The 14,365-nt window shown below is 38.6% G+C and overlaps 1 protein-coding gene across 1 annotated transcript; it reads right to left on the reverse strand.

The window, feature by feature from the left end:
• Positions 1–1,555: 1,555 nt before the first annotated feature.
• On the reverse strand, positions 1,556–5,912 carry chmp1b (charged multivesicular body protein 1B). The gene is made up of 8 exons (XM_080435345.1): positions 5,731–5,912; positions 4,455–4,552; positions 4,206–4,352; positions 3,962–4,030; positions 3,291–3,398; positions 3,149–3,192; positions 2,977–3,049; positions 1,556–2,280 (listed from the first exon to the last, which is right to left on the reverse strand). Exons 1-8 carry the CDS (start codon positions 5,744–5,746, stop codon positions 2,236–2,238), a joined length of 600 nt encoding a protein of 199 aa, XP_080291471.1. The 5' UTR covers positions 5,747–5,912; the 3' UTR covers positions 1,556–2,235.
• Between the last annotated feature and the right edge of the window lie 8,453 nt (positions 5,913–14,365).

The following is a 14,365-nucleotide window of genomic DNA, read 5'->3' on the forward strand; positions in this document are numbered from 1 at the left end:
ATTTCACAGTAACCCAATAACACGTGATACAAAACCCATAGGTCTACTACTATGGCATAGTGCAATGTTTCTGTAATATATATATTTAAAATGTTCACTTTCTGATTAACTTCAAATTGCAATAAATGAGTTTCACATGAAGATCAGACTTTCTACAGGGCTGTGATTTCAACTCAAGTACCCATTAACGGAAAAACAAACTTCTTTAATTAAAGCAGTCTAGCTGACAATGACATACATATTGAAGGAGGTATGGTCTTTAAGGACTTATCGATGTCCCCCAGCCAGGTAGGCATGTCGATGTAGGCTACATATGAACTATGTAACTTGGGGTACGGTACGGCCCGGGTGAATGGTAAATTGTCTGGAGAACTAACATCATCCACCGGCTCACCCCAAGGTTGTGTTCTTTCCCCACTCTTGTATATCCTGTGTACTAATGATTGCAGGAGTCAACATGACAACAGATACATTGTTAAATTTGCAGATGATTCTGTGATTGTTAATCTTCTGAGTGACAGTGAGGTCAGTCATGGCCCAGTTGTAGATGACTTTGTTTCTTGGTGTGAAGATGCATTCCTACAACTTAATGTCACAAAGACTAAAGACATATGTATTGATTTTAGACTAGCTCCTCAAAGTAGTGTCATAAATGGCCATACAGTGGATTTGGTAACCACTTGTACATATCTTGGCTCCATTATTTACAATACTGAAATGGTGTGTAAGAAAGGTCAGCAGCGCCTCTTCTGTTTAAGGAAGCTAGCCAAATTTCAGGTGGATAAGTCACTGATGATTTTGTTCTACAGAGCTTTCATAGTCTGTTGCTGCCATTTGTTGGTATGTAAACCTTGGCGTTAAGACAGAAAAATGGGGGTTAACGGGGTTGTGAGGGGGGCTAGCAAGATTGTGGGGGTACAATTCAGCTGCCTGAGTCATATATATGACCAGCAGGTGCTTAAGAAAGCATCATCTATTAGAGCGGACAGCTCTCACCCCCTAGATCCTGAATATGAATTATTGCCTTCCGGCAAAAGGTTAAAGACCCCTGCAACTAAAAACAATAGGTACAAATTCTCATTTTTACCTACTTCCATTCGTGCCATCAATAATGGAAGCAGGAGGAGGTAGCTATTAGTAGCTATTATTATCTGGATCTTGTGATCATGTCTATGTCTATGTTTATGTCTTGTGTATGTATGATTACTGTGTCTTGGAGTTTCTTACCATTATCTGCTGTAACATAAATTGCCCAGTTTGGGACATAAACTGAACTTGAATTTGGTGGAAATATGGTTGTCTTGGAGAAGAGGTCCATACCTTGTCTCAGTCTGTTTCACAGGAATGTTATACATTATATCTTTTTGATGAGAGGCTTAGGCTTAACATTACAACCTCAATTAGCAACTATCATCTCAATATCTTCTTACTATTGCGTTACTCTGCCCAGTCAATAATATTTAGTAGAATTCTAGTAGATCTCAGACTCATCCAGGGTAAAGCAAGAGGGCATATTATAAGTATCCACTGACATTAGACTAGATGAGATGCAATGCAGAGTTCTATTACATTCATTGAAAACCAAAGACAAAAGAATAAAAGGGTTATAAAATTTTATTATCTGCTTATGTAATTTCCAAGTTATATCCCATTTCCCAAAAGAATTGATATAATGGTCATCCAAAGACAACAGTTTTTAATCTACACCCCTAAAACACAAAAAGCACAATACACAACACCACCAGAGGTCAATTCACCTCCAGAACAGTGATAAGATAAACAAAATCCTATTCCAAATATATTTCTTTGTTTAACCACAAATTACAAACTTATGCCCAAGAAATATATGAAATAAAATTCCAATTTACGCACTTCTGAAACATACTTACATACTGATACAGTTGCATCATTGGTAAATATGTATTTTGAGAAATGCATATATTTTATACACACCACTCTTTTCAGTTTTTGGCATGCACCCACCAAAGTATTCATGGTGAGGTCATATTATACCAGAAACCAATAAAGGCCATAGACTAAAATATTATACAGTAGAACCCGAAGAGAGAAGTATGTGATGTAAAGGCAAAATAAAGACATCATTAATGTCACTTTAAAGTAATGGAGCAGTTTGGAGTAATATACATTTCAGATAGTACACAGTTGACCTGAAGCTCTCAGTTATGTCCCCCATCGACTGAAGTCTTCCTTTATTCCTGAAGTCTTCCTTTATTCCTACATTTGGTCTCGGAGTTTGGCAAGCCTTTGAGACAATTCATCCTTCAAACAAAGGAACAACAAACAGCATGTGTCTTAGACAAAGGCAGAACATGGAGGGTTTTGTAAGTGTGTTAGAGTGTGTTAATTCTGTGTTAATTCTTGATTGTGGCCTCTGTTCTTGCACTGTGTGTGTGTGTGTGTGTGTGTGTGTGTGTGTGTGTGTGTGTGTGTGTGTGTGTGTGTGTGTGTCACATTTGAGTAAAGACATAAATCCCAGTGACTATGTAAGCATTGTGCAGTGCGTGCGTGCGTGTGTGTACTTAAATTACTTAAATTTCCCCACAAGTATATTTGAATTTGAATAATAGACATTGTGAGGACAATTTTCCTGGTCCTTACAAGAGAAACGGTTGTTTTTATGGTTAAAAAGATTTGTAGAGTTAGGCTTATTCCTTAATTAGGAAAAGATTCTGGTTGGGGTTGAATTAGGATTAGACATTTAGAGCTTACATTTATTGTTTAGGGTTAGAGCTATGAGTGATTTATTTTTGGTGTTACACACGGCAAATGTCGTGACAAGCTCACAACGCGTTGCAGCGAAACATGTTGTGAGCTTGTAGTTTCGGTTTTAGGGTTAAAAATCAAATAAAAATGGCATTCATAAAATCGGCGTCCTAAAATAATGATGTTCTCACAACTATATAGTAAAACAAGTACAAATAATACAAACTTGTATGTGTGTGTGTGTGTCTGTACCTGCTCTGCCGAAGCAACGCTGGTGCCGACCGATCCTGTCTGTCCCTGGGGTAGCTCCATGTTCAGATCCAACCTAAATATGCAATTTGAACATATTATATTAACAATGATAAATATTATTTTACATTGAGATTTTTTTTTTAAACCAAGAGCAGTCAATCTTTTTTTTTACCCTGCTTCATCGGCCAGTTCATGCATCAGTGACTCCACTTGATTCTGAAACATAAATATATTTGTGCAAATGAAATTTGTTTTTCAAGAACATATTACAGCTATAACTGGTGAGGATAATGGGGGAAGCGGCGTATGTGTACCTGCGGTGTTGTAAGTGTTGTTGTGCTACTCATGGTGTCTTCCATTTGGGCGGTCTGAACATCCAGTGTTTCAAACTGATGTTCAAATTTGTCCATGAGAGCTGAAATCTGAGAAAATAACAACATCAAAATGTCTTCTCCAGTCCTGGCTCCAAGTTGATTTGTGATTTATTCTTACAGTAACAGGTAGACCTTCTTCTTAATGAACAGGAATCATTGAGCATATTTTTGTAATAAGCATATTCATCTATGAATTCACAAAACCTAACCTAATATCTGCACGTGTCATCCGTAACTCTGCGGAGTACGCACCAAATCTCTGTGTTTAGGAGGGGTGTAGCACCGGCTTCCCTGATCTGCCAACCCGACCCGTCGGCTTGGCAAAGTGGCCAAGCTTTGCGGCAAGTTTGCACCACTACACCAAGTGACGGCGTATGAGAAAATGTGAGATAAGCCTGAGACTCCAACATGCCAAAAATGATGTACGACAAGTCGACTACATCAGGTAAAGGAGTACTGCACAAACAGAGCGTGTGAATCGTTCTAGACTTGCATAGTAGTCTAGTAATATTAATACTTCATCAGATTATCAGCTTTACAAGGTACTCTTAAGTCGCTTATATTTATTCTCTCTTTGCATATTTAGTCTCTTTTACAAGCACACGCATTACCTTTTCCAGATTCATACTCTTCAGTGTAGAATCCATGCCTTTCACCACTCCAGCCATAGATTTTGTGACCTGTGGAATAATACATCATTATCTGAATGTAAATCAAACGTGTTGCTGACATACTGTAGTAGCGCTGTGTAGATCAGCAGCAACAACAACTTTACAAACTGCATAACTGAACACTATGACTGATGATGTAGACTAAGTACTGTATGTAAAGTCCAGGTATTCAGAACAACCCTACCTTGTTCATCGTGACTGCAGTTTGGACCCTTGCTGCGACCGCATCAATTCGAGCACTCATTCGCAGGTAGTTGACCGACTGATTCTTCTGTCTAATAGCATTTTCTGCATGGATCCTGGCCACTTCCATGTTTCCTTTTTGGATTGCCTAGTGTGAGGACATATCAAGGTGTTGAGGGACAGCTCTCATCAGCAGGCAAGCAGAGATATTTCAGTGCCACTTTGACTGCTTATTATTGTCAGTACTTACTTTCTTGATTTTAGCCTTCTCTATCTTTTCGTCTTTGTCACATTTTTTTGAATTGCGTAGAAGTTCTTTGGCAGCAAACTTTAGGTTGAAGAGTTGTTCTGTGATGGGAGGTTAAAGACTAACAACGCTCAAGGACATACAAGTCTTTTTTGTTGACCACCTTTATGGTCAAATTAACATAACAATGGTCTCTATTAAAGAAAGACGGGAAAAAACTGTACAATGGCTTAACCGTCCATTTCAGAGGGAGCATTTCAAGAACCTTTTATGACCAGCTATTGACAGGTTGTGGTATCAAGGCATCACGAATGTTGGAGACAATCCAAACGTCAATATAGCACTGCATGGTTGTCTCCTTCCATAATCTCAAGATCAAACTAGCATAAAATAATTAAAGGGTTAAAAACAATGAAATAAATCTAAATGAATGATGTCTCGCCTAATAGCTAAGTACTGGTATAAAGCTTTTTCCTATGCTCACAATTCCACGGTCTGGTCTATTACAATTATCATACAACATGCATAGGCTACAGGCTGTGTGTGTGTGTGTGTGTGTGTGTGTGTGTGTGTGTGTGTGTGTGTGTGTGTGTGTGTGTGTGTGTGTGTGTGTGTGTGTGTGTGTGTGACTAAAGAGCAGGCTTTTAGCTTTTAGTGGAAGAGCCACCCAAATAGTATGACATTTTACATTTAAAAAAAAAGACAATCTAACAGACATGTAGATTGTCATAGATATGACATAGACATAGATGAAGTACTTATCCATTCTAAACTGGCTAAAATGTAGACTCTTTAGAATTGATAAGTTCTTTATCCAATTTGTCAGTGTGACAATCCATAATAACTCAATGGCTTGCTAAGGGGCCTGTCTCTTAACTGTAAACTGTACAGTGCCTTCTTGATGGCCTGAGGCCACATCTTAGTTGCTCACTAAAATAGCCCTATGTAGTATTTTGGTGACCAGTTTTAATATGCACTGCACCCCAATCAACAGTCACTATAACACGAGGATCGAGTTTCGGGTGAGAAGTTATCGTGAACAGTTTTTCATGTACACACACGTCGTGATTCACTGCTTCGACAGGACAACCACAACATGTACTTTTCACTGTGCTTCGTTTTAGAACGACCAAAAATACTTGGGGCACATTGATAATAAGTAGTATGAAGTAAAGACCACTAAAGCTTTTACAGTGTTAGGTTGCTTTCTAGTGACTGTACATTTTGCTACGTTACCATTTTGAGTCATAACATTCTCACAAAGTTTTCAAAAGGATACTCTCCATGTTCGACATGTTGAGACGTCACAATCCCCCAAATGAAGCGGATCGAATCCTTAAGAAGGGCCGTCGAGGTGTGAATACAGTATTAAATAAAGTTAAATACTGTAAAGTTGATATTTTTGAGTCTTCTGTTCTTCGCCTCCTCTCTTTTCCTACTTCCTGACAAACTACCAAAATATGAACTACGTCATTTGTCACGTGGTCGCTACGTCACAAAAGCAGTGAATGCCCCTCGACGCTCAGGAAAATATTGTTGTTTTTAAAGCCTTATTATTGCCTTAAATTAAAACATTGTTCAAACACTAAAACTATGTAAACCAGAAGAATCTGTGATTAATAAGTCTATAACCTCGAGCTTTATTTTATTACAATACAAAATAAATACAATGTAATGTTAATTATGCCTTAATATGAAAAGAAAAAACTGATACCATTATGCAAGATCAATTCACCGTCGCGTCGCTCTATGGATGGAGCCTGATTTATACTTTTCCGGCCGATATACGACGAAAATAGCAGATCTGCAAGCTCACAACGCATCGCCAACCGCATCACACTGCGATGATGCCTTGTGAGCTTGTAGATCTGCTATTTTCGGCGAGTGACACCGTCGTACGACAGAGTAGATATAGGCTACTAAGCATAATTGTGTTTTTCCAGTGTGGCAGGAGGAGCAGCCAGGATGACTCACTCTCTGTCTGTTATATGCAGTGGTGGAACTGCTACTCGCATTTTTTTTACTTAAGTAAAAGTATCAATACTGCAATGTAGAAATATTCTGTTACAAAGTAAAAGTCCGGAATTCAAAATGTACCAAAAGTAAAATTACTCATTGAGCAGAATGTCCCTTTTCACAAGTTCAAAATGTTTTCAAAAATATTTTGAAAATAGCCGATCTACAAGCTCACAATGCCTTGAATCGTGACACATTGTGAGCTAGATCTGCTATTTTCAAATGGCCAAAATATATATATGGCTGAAGTGGTATAGTGTGTTTCGTAATAATCTAATCTAAATCTACAAAGTAACTAGTAGAAAAGTTTTCAAACAACTGTAGTGGCGTAAAAGTATGATATTTGCCTCTGAGATGTAGTGGAGTAGAAGTAAAAGTACTGGAAATACTCCAGTAAGGTAAAAAGAAAAATCAGAATAAAAAATACTCCAGTAAGGTAAAAAAAAAAGAAAGTAGCCTATAGTCCTTGAGTAAATGTACTTAGTTACTTTACACCACTGCAGGTGATATGATGACGATATTTCACCCTGCAGAAGCTCAGCAGTGGCCTACTACATTCCAGTAGAGTAGCAGTGCATTTTACAGTGAAAGAAGTTAAATTTTTTCTTATAGAATAGAAACTATGATCTAACTACGATCTGGCTCTTTCAGACTTTTGCTGATTATCTGATGTGATAATGTGAAGTCAGTGCTTTAACGTCAAGTTTGTGACGCCAGATTGCCATGGAAACACCGGTTCCCCGTTGAGAGCGTCTGATAAAAGAGTGAGCAGTATAAGCTAGAAACTTAAGCATTGCATTGGACAGTCTGTCAGCAGCACCTGCGCTTCCTCAGTGTCAAGGCTGTTGGAGATCATTTAAACCTGTTGGATCTTGTTTATAGGCTACTTTAATTCAGTTGTGTATGTTTTAATCACACAAGAATACTGCAGGTGAGTTCTTATGAGTCGAATATGTGCACGCTTTTATTTCATGGTTTCTGTCCAACTATGTGTGTTTTTTTAATCCTATATAGCCTTCTTGTTTTCTGTCAAATATATGTACAAAGTCTAGCCTATATTAGCCAATTTAAAACAGATTGAAAGTCTAGAATTTTAAACCGTATGTGGCTGCATGCAAGATGCTTTAAAACGTGCGGCCAATAAATGTTTTTCCAATATTAGATATCTATCAGCCTATCAGTTTATGAATATGAAAATGTAGATGGACTTAAATCAGTGACACAAAGAAAAGTTATCTACCTCAAGTAGATTTTAGCTATAAGTTCCATGAAAGTGGTGGTCATTATCACATTGCTACATGTGTGCGAATTGCCAATCAATATTGCATGTCACGACTAAAACCCTGTCATGTTTTCGACAGGTTTGGCAGGCCAGGCTAAACATGGCATAAAATGTGACTTTTCTAAACACAAGCAATTATGTCATTTTGTGCACAAAGAGAAACAATTCCAGAAAACACAAGGCAGGAGTGCTGCTTCATTCAGTATGACTCATACTACTAGTCTTGTTTAAAAGAAAGCACTTGGCAGCCACAGGGGTCCTGCTGCAGGACGCAGCATGGTGTGACCCCCATGATCCACTGGAGAGCGCTATTGTCCCGGCAACACAGCAGTTTGGTTTATTATTTCATGCATGGTCTCTAGAATGATCACTGTTTCCCAACAGCAATTCGAAACTGGACCCTGTAGCACGTTATTATGAAAGAGATCTTTACTCACACTTTTGATTGTAATATAGAATTCCTGCAAGCTTTAAATAAGTATAAATAACAGATAAATGGTCTAATAATTTGGGACCCAGCTGAAGTTTCCTTTGAAAATGTGGATCTATTGTGAAAAGACTTTGAATCCCATGCAAGGCAGAGTTGCAGTAGTGTCTGATAAATCACTCTCTCATTTTCCTTTACATTCCAGCTGTTCCAGGATATTCAGGCTTACTGTTTATTCTACTGTGTGCATATATGAAAAAAGAAATAAAACGTGAGAGTTGCCCTTAATGAAGTATATACAAAATTCTGTAATGATGGTAACTGCTTCTTTATTACATTAAATCAACACAACACAAGTTAGAGTGAACAAGCTCCCTAAATAAATCTAGTCTACTATGACTACACCTGATTTGGAAAGACAATTGTAAATACTCTACAGGATGTTACACAAGAGTGTGTATTCATTTTTAGATGGGAACATCATCACGTAAATAATTAAATCACTGGTAAAGTCACTGATGTGCAGAATTATGAATTTGCATCCTATATAAACTGTGTACAAATCTATTTGGACTGCAGTACCTTTTCTAATTTCTTGTTTTAACTCAAAACAATATACATTAGTTGATTTGGCTATGTTTACCTTTACTTAAATATTTCTTTGTGTTCACTATTAATATGCCATAATGTGATCTAAATCCTTTCTTTTTACAGATTAAGATCATGGCGCTTCAGATGAATAAAAGGTTCCATAAATTGACCCTAGAACAAGTCCAGGCTCTGGATAAAGTCCTGACTGAGGTCATTCCCATCCATGGGAGAGGGAACTTTCCCACATTGGAGGTGAGAGCAAAAGATATCATTCGTGTAGTGAAGGATCGGCTGGTTGAAAGAGACATCCAGGTCAAAGACATTCGCCTTAATGGCTCGACTGCCAGCCATGTGATGGTGACAGATAATGGCATGGGCTACAGAGACCTTGACATCATTTTCGGAGTGGAGCTGCCTCAACAAGAGGACTTCCAGGTTATTAAGGAGGTAGTGCTGGAGAGCCTCAGAGACTTTCTCCCTTGTGGCGTGAACAGGCGCAAGATTACTTGCCTTACCATGAAGGAGGCCTATGTGCAAAAGATGGTCAAGGTTTTCAATGAGCATGACAGATGGAGCCTTATTTCTTTGTCCAGCAACAGGACTAAAACTGTGGGGCTTAGGTTTGTAAGCTCTCTGCGAAGGCAGTTTGAGTTCAGTGTAGACTCCTTCCAGATTATACTCGACCGTATGCTGGAGTCCTACTGGGAGACTGAAAAGAAACAAGGAGAGAAGTTTAACGGATTAAAATTACATGGTGGGAAGTTGTCAGATGTCGGACTGGAGGGGAGAGAAATAGAATCACAGAAATCTTACAATCTAAGAGAGGACAAAGAAAAACACTCAGTGATGGCAGGCAGCAGTGAAAGTCCTTGCCAGGAGGAAGATGTCATTAGGCCTGAGGAAGACTTTCTGCATCCAGTAGTTGAGTGTGTAAAGGAAAAGAAAGAACCACAGGAAGTGAAACAAAGTGACGGTACTGGCCTTGATTTAACATCTCTGGAGGGTGAAGAGGATGTAGAAGACATAGACATTCCCTCTGGGGAAGACATGGCTTTTAAACTGCATGGAAGCAATATGAAGGAGGCAGGACAATTTAACAGAAGAGACTACGTGTCAACCTCATCCCCCAAACCTTCATTTGAAGATGCAGAACCTTCTGTGACGAATCCGCAGAAGAAGGAAGAAGAGCTACCAGAGTCTAAAGCTTTCAAACCACTTTCCTTAGTACATACAAAAACATCGATAGAAGAAATAATCCAATATCAAGAAACACCTCAGTTCAAAGCAGACTCTTTAATCCATGTGAGTGACAATGCATCAGTTCTACAAGACTCTCATTTTGAATTCTCATTTCCTCCCCCAGCTAAGAAAACCTGCAACACATCACAGGACATTGTACCAGATTATTGCCCCTCACCTAAATTACAAAGAAAATTATCACGGAAGAATAGCAGCAAGTTGTCGCTCCCTGAAAATGTGCCTTTACTGACAGATTTGTCAGACCTTACAGCACAGCTGTTCCCCCCAATAGAAATACCCAAAACAATCAAGCCAAAGCCTCCTGTACTGCAGGATGCAGAGGTTCATTACTCTACCCTGCCAGACTCCGTGCACAAATCTTCAAGGGATGCAGAAACCTGCACAAGTCCCACATATTATGATCCCCCCGTCACGTGCCAAGACGGAAAAGTCTCAAAAGATGTTTTAAAGACAAAACTCTCTGACACAAAGGCTCAAAGTCATTCAACAGACACAGCCATGCAGCCCATCCTGGCTGACCAGGAGCCAAGGCCAACAGACGCAATCAGAGATAACACAGAGTCAGGCTCATGGGCAGACTTATCAGAAGGGAATGCCACAATCATTGTTGAGGCAGAGTGCATGTACGGAGACTTTGAGCAGGCCATCAGCCACCTCCGAAACCACCTCATCGCCACACACAGCCCGGAGGAGATTCGAGGAGGGGGCTTACTAAAGTATAGCGACTTGCTGGTGCGGAACTTCAGGCCAGCCAGTGAGACAGAGATCAAGTCCCTGGAGCGCTACATGTGCTCCCGTTTCTTCATTGACTTTCCCGACGTGAGCAAGCAGCAGCGTAAGATCGAGGCCTACTTGCAGTGCCATTTTGTTGGCAATGAGGAGACAAGCAAGTATGACTATCTGATGACTCTGCGGCGTGTGATAGATGAGAGCACTGTATGTTTGATGGGGCACGAGAGGAGACAGACACTCAATATGATCACCGTACTGGCATTGAGGGTGCTAGGTGAGCAGAATGCCATCCCAAACACTGCCAACGTGACCTGCTTTTATCAGCCGGCGCCATACATAGCAGACCCCATTTTCAGTAGCTATTACATTGCCCCGCCCCAGTCCCCGCTGCTCTACCATCCCTACCCTTTGCATGTCCGTATGCAGAGTGGCTTAGTGTAGCTCTGGCATGTTAATGTGGAGAGAGCATGTACGCTGCATTGAGTTATAATGCATTATACTATGGAGCTCTGTAACCACCAGAGGCACATTTGAAGTTACAAAATAAGAGGCACGCATGGTTGCAGTATATTAAATGCTTTGAAAACCCCTCCTGCCTGCGATATGAAAGATGGCAGTAAGACTGAGAAGAATGGCAGCTCTGTCTTTTGTTAGAGGCCAGCATGTTTCAAGATGAATACAATATAGAAGTAGGCCTAGAGTAGAAGTTGATTTGGGGGTTGGAAAGCTTTGCGGTGGTTACTCTTCCACGTAGAGGAGAATACGATTGGACAATTCTCCATGGACAGAAGTTATAATTCTAACAATAAAAAAAAGGTAATTGTTTAGAAAAGGTCTTTATGACAAAGGCTATATAGGTCTGGACTAGATGAGTCAGAGTCATCGTAGCATAATTCTTACTGAAATCATGCTTTTTCCATTAGACGTGAGAGTATTTCTACACTGATTCTATAAATAACACATTATATGTTGTTGGCCTTTTTCTGTGGAGCCATACAATGGCAAAATTACACAATAATTCTATGATACCAGACATTTTATACAGTTAGTTCTGGAACCGAATTTCATTGAACTTAGGGTGACTGGGGTCAAAAGTAACAGGGGGCAATTATAACACACTCAATCATTTTCATCAGAAACAAGCTAGAGGGATGAGACTTTTTCTGCACATGCTCTCTGACTGTCCTTAAGAGTAGAATTATCATTTCACCTCAGCAAAAGCTTTCAACAAAAACTGATTTTGAGGTGTAAAAGTACATTTTTGAAGGTACAGTATTTTCCTTCTGCTGTCTAAAGTTTAGATGACAGCAAATGTAAACTTAGATTAATTGTATCTCTTTGTTATTGGTTACAAATTAACGTTGTCAGCCTATGCTAATATTGGTGTTTCTAGCTATGGGATTTTAGCATGGCTGCCCGAAAAGGGTCAATTGTAACACAGTGATCTGGGACAATTGTAACATAGTGTTACAATGCAAGCAGATTTTTTTTGTCTGGGATTACATGCTTTTATGTTAGAAAATGAACATATTTCACCGCATTTTTACTTAAATTGTGGTCTAAATAAAATCTAAATAAAAAATACACACATTTGAAAAAAATAAATTGAAAAATAAAGTAATGTAATTTAAATAATTGTAATTATATAAAAAAGTAACAGTATCCCTTTTGTTTAAGTAACAATATTACATTATAAAAAATAAATATTACTTAGTGATAGTGCTTTTATATGAGATATAGTGGGTTAATATGACCAACCACTAGGGTTAGGGTTAGGGTTAGGGTTGCCCCCGTCACGGAGGCAATTGTAACACTCTGACTTAATGCATTAAAAGTAATATTTTAGTCTTGTTCGACTCCTTACTAGTGAAAGCTTATAAATAGTATAATTAATTAGGCACATAGTGTGTTTCTTATGTCAAAAGATGACTAGTATATTTCAAGTATTAAATTAAGATGTATTGGTAGGCTACCTACACAAGTGTCTCATTGATGGATCAGTGGGACTGTTATAGTTAGCATCTTTTGATGGCATCACAAAACGAGTCTTGGGATTTATGTCTTTGAAAAGGCCATGCACACAAATATATACTAGATTTTGTGATTATAAAATGATCACCTGTCTTGGGGTGTAATTTTACCTTTAGGTTTGATTGTCAATAGATAGATGCATCACTCTGTGTAATAAATGGTGACAATTGTGTGTTATAATGTGTGGAGAAAATGCCTGTTTCTATATTGTGCAATACAGCTAACACAAAGTTAATAATTATAATTAATTTGGTAATTAATTAAACATTGTTAAACAGTTTACACAGCCATTTGTGCATACACATTCATTGTGTACAGACTACTGTATCACAAAATAATTTCAGCACAGGCTTATAGGTGATGTTCAAATACAAACTAGTAATGAAGCACAGTGTTCATTTATTATTGTTGATTAGGCTGTTTATGATATCTGTGATACTGAATACATTCTGTGTGCACAAGCTGTGCGGCAGTACATTGTGTCATTTTATGTCATTAATCACAAAACAAAATTAAGGTATTTCTATGATATCCAGTTGATACATTTTGTTTTGTCATTGTGATAATAAACAACATAACACATAATGATGTAATTTATTTGAAATCTTCCCTCCAAATGTAGCCTAATGTTACTCCTCTTCTTTAGTTGTGGAAAATGGGACTCTTCTTGAATAGTCATAACATCTTGTGAGAAATACAGTAATGAGAGTGTATTGCAGCATTCCCACATTGACATCACCATATACCACCATCTTAAGGTAATAGTAAATCTGGGCTACGTAGCTGTTTATAATTGGAATTACGTGAGTTTTGCATTGTAATTATAATAATAATAATTATTTGGTCTGTACTCCTTTGCTGTATTTGTCATACAGCAAAGGAGTACCCCCCCCATTCATTCATTTATATTCAGGATGTTTTTATTGGACAACTGACCGAAGACAAAAGCAAAGCCCATGGTGACCTGTAGGGCAACGCCAAAATCATACATACAGAATTCATGAGACTCCCAGCATACAGATGATAAGCCTTCCCATTCTAACATTCACAATACAAGCTGGATGTTAAAACTATGCAATCTTGGCTGTGTGCCATGGGACAAGTATAAAAAAGTTAATAAACCCAGGAGATGCACTTGGCCCATTATTCCAGGGACATGTGGTTTCATGGTGCGGCGCAGTGTCTTAAAATATGTCTGACACACCTCAGTATGCAGTACAACGACCATCGACATTGGATGCAAAATATTCCAAAAACAATGAACCACTGTGAATTGTCCGAGCATAAATTCATGTTGTGGAAGTGTTTTCATCATGGTGGGTGGATTAGCCATTACAGCAGCCTGTGGTGCATTGGTGACTCATCAATGTGCTCTTTGAAGGAGTAAAGATGACTCACTAACCCAGCTATAAATCAGGGAAAAAGGGAAGATTTTCTGATTTGCCAATTGTTTAATTGTGAGGGCTAAGGAGAAAATGGGGAGTATATTGACTGATGGACTATACCACCATCACAATCAGAGGAAATGAAACATTGTCAGATAAGTGTATTAGCATTTATTGATCTTTTTAACTC

This window comes from Gymnoscopelus braueri (genome assembly GCF_963280865.1).
Source record: "Gymnoscopelus braueri genome assembly, chromosome: 8".
In the NCBI taxonomy this organism is placed as follows: Eukaryota; Metazoa; Chordata; class Actinopteri; order Myctophiformes; family Myctophidae; genus Gymnoscopelus; species Gymnoscopelus braueri.

Coding starts and splice junctions, on each gene's coding strand:
- chmp1b (XM_080435345.1), bottom strand. Junction 4,353..4,454: donor AGAAGGCTAAAATCAAGAAA/GTAAGTACTGAC, acceptor TCCTCACACTAG/GCAATCCAAAAAGGAAACAT. Junction 2,281..2,976: donor GCGTTGCTTCGGCAGAGCAG/GTACAGACACAC, acceptor CTTTGTTTGAAG/GATGAATTGTCTCAAAGGCT.